Source organism: Pinus tabuliformis, chromosome 5_1 (genome assembly GCF_031772625.1).
Source record: "Pinus tabuliformis cultivar Carrire ecotype Pingquan chromosome 5_1, CPIR1, whole genome shotgun sequence".
Taxonomy (NCBI): domain Eukaryota; kingdom Viridiplantae; phylum Streptophyta; class Pinopsida; order Pinales; family Pinaceae; genus Pinus; species Pinus tabuliformis.
In genome coordinates, this window is record NC_142305.1 from 221,422,307 (window position 1) to 221,425,021 (window position 2,715).

Consider the following 2,715-nt stretch of genomic DNA (forward strand, 5'->3'; position numbering starts at 1 on the left):
ATAAATTTATAATATTTATTTTAAAATATTACTCAACGTTTTATACCTTGAGTAGTATCTCCATTTGGAAAAAACAAAACCCTGCATTTAGATTTGTTTGGCAAAACAAATTATTCAGAACAAGAGCGCGTGCTGAATAATTGGCGATTATAAGTGATTCTGCCAACCAAATTATTCAGAACAAGAGCGCGTGCTGAATAATTGGCCAACCTCTCCTCATCTGACAGAATATTATCTAGGTAGATAATAAACCTCTCCTCATCATATACCATGACAAACCTCTCCTTATCTGACAGAATATAGATATATTATCTACCAAGAATATTATCTAGGTGTGGAAAGCTACTTCTTAGGCCATTAATGGAGGATTGGGCTCCTGTATCTGGCCATTCATCATTTTGGCTTCTTCCACCTCCTGCTCTTCCAGCGTTTCATAAAGCGGACGATTTTTGGTCTCGGGGAGAAGCAGAACCAGGAGTCCACCCCACATAGCGAACCCTCCCAACGCCACAAATGAAACCCAAGATCGTCTTCTCCCCATCACAGAGATGGCAGGGGCGATGGCAGCACCTGCCATTATGGCCTGCCTCATCGTACCAACAGCTGCGCTCCTTACATTTGTAGCAAATAATTCCAAACAGAATATATACAATACATCAAATGACACACAAATTGCCCAAAACCCCATTGTTTCCGCTACCATCTGCATCCACCCAATATCCCACGCACACAACACGGCAGAAGCAACGCAACACGAAGTGCAGGTGATACAAGAAATCGATATAAGAATCCGTCGATCGACTCTCGGAAGCAGAATATTTCCGACGCATATGGCCGGGATTTCAATGAAAGCATTGAGTGCGGTGCTCATATACGGATTCACCTTCATATTCCTCACGTTAAGCGGCAGGCCGTAGTACACCAAGCCTACCATGACTCCAGCAGCCGATATGCCCACAATTCTCCTTCGCACCCACGGCACTTTTAACATATTGATAATCGCAGGGGCCGAACTTTTGGCTCCCTCTGTACAGGCCGAACTTATCCGAACGTTTTCGGGCAGGCACTTACCGTTCCGGGCAGCCATCTTTTTAAGAATGTCCAGAGCTTCGGTTTCTCTTTCTCTGATGACCAGCCATCTGGGAGAGTCGTATACAAAAGGAAGAACGAGGCAGCAGTAGGCCATGGACAACGCAGAAATGGCGATGTAGGTCATTCGCCAGGATGATCTGGTAAGGTATGCAATGCCAGGAAGCGAGGCGAAGCCCGCTGCGAAGAAGACAAAACCATAGAGCCCAACTTGTCCTCTCCAATTGCTCCCCACAGATTCGGTTGACAGAACTAAGCTGCAGGTGCCAACGCCTGCTCGACCAAAGCCGCTGATTAGCCTGAGGGAGGAGTATATCCAGATGTTGGGAGATAGAGCTGTCAGAAATCCAGAGATTGAGAGTACGAAACACGACAGCATTAATGTTCTCTTTCGCCCAACAGATGCATCTGCGAGAGGTCCCAAAAACCCTGAACCTGCCATGCATGGGATCCAGTACAAAATGAGCTGATAATTCATTTCTGCACGGGAAAATGAATTGTATAAGTGTTAAAAGAAGATAGTTTACCTAAAATACAGCCAATGAAGAAGAGCGAGGCCGGAACTCCTGACTTGAACTTGTCATGGCAGATGAGACCCCATTCTGAAACCACAGACGATCCTCTCCCATCGACCCACTCCCAAAGACTCCCATCCATTTCACACAGTGACGACTTTGGTGTGCACCATTTCTGCCCACTCATCGATGCTGAGAGCTGCAGCGTCACATTGTCTGTGAAATCTGGCGTTTGAGAGGCCGTGCATCGCCATGAAGGTTGAGCATCAGTGAATATGGGAATAAAGGAGTGTATTCCGTCGAAAGCCCATGCCAGAGACACCATGAGGACATGAAGCAGCTGAGCAGGCCCGAAACCACCGACATGTTGGTCCAGAATCTGATCCACAGAGAGATTGACGTGGGGAATCTCCTGATCTTCGGTTTCGCTCACTTGCTGATCATGGCCACAATTTTCCTGTGTCAAGCATTGGTGACTATCGATGGATGACGAAGTGCGAGAGACTGAGAGCAGAGTTTGCTTCATGGTGTGTGAAGGCTGTTGAGATTTTCTGTTTGGAGCAAAATAGGAAAAATCTCAGCTGATGACAACAATAGAATTCAGGTCCTAGATTAGCTCCAGGTTGTTGGGATGGAGTTAATGCCTCTTATATTTGATGTGAGTGAGTTAATGAGGCTGTTAGATTCTCTGTGCTATATAACAGGTAACCATTGGGATGTTTGCTAAGAGTGTGAGAGTTTTGTGAGGATTTCTTGATGTAATCTCCAATTTGATTAATAAATTCTTGATGCCTATGTTTGGTGGACATAGCGTTGGCTGAACCACGTTAAATACTGTGTCATATGTGCTTGATATTCTGCTGTGTGTTTATTGTTTGTTTGCTTTGCCTCTGAATTCCAACAATTGGTATCAGAGCTCACGGTGGAGCGCTGGCTGTCCTGGAGCACTGAGGGAGGAGGTGGAGCGCTACGGCGTGATCGTGGCTGGACCTGCGTGCTGGTCCGTGGATGTTTGACAGCGTATAAATATTTGCTGCTGCGTGTCTATGCGCTGAGTAAAGGTTCTATACCTGCGTGCTGCCTGAAAGGCGTAGACAGCCTCCGTGCGCGC

The 2,715-nt window shown here is 46.4% G+C and overlaps 1 protein-coding gene across 1 annotated transcript; it reads right to left on the bottom strand.

Annotated features, from left to right (window-relative positions):
• Positions 1-216: 216 nt before the first annotated feature.
• LOC149164204 (organic cation/carnitine transporter 1-like) lies at positions 217-2,151 on the bottom strand. The gene is made up of 2 exons (XM_089431996.1): positions 1,617-2,151; positions 217-1,524 (listed from the first exon to the last, which is right to left on the bottom strand). The coding sequence occupies exons 1-2, from the start codon at positions 2,128-2,130 to the stop codon at positions 350-352; spliced, it is 1,689 nt and encodes a 562-aa protein (XP_089288122.1). The 5' UTR covers positions 2,131-2,151; the 3' UTR covers positions 217-349.
• Between the last annotated feature and the right edge of the window lie 564 nt (positions 2,152-2,715).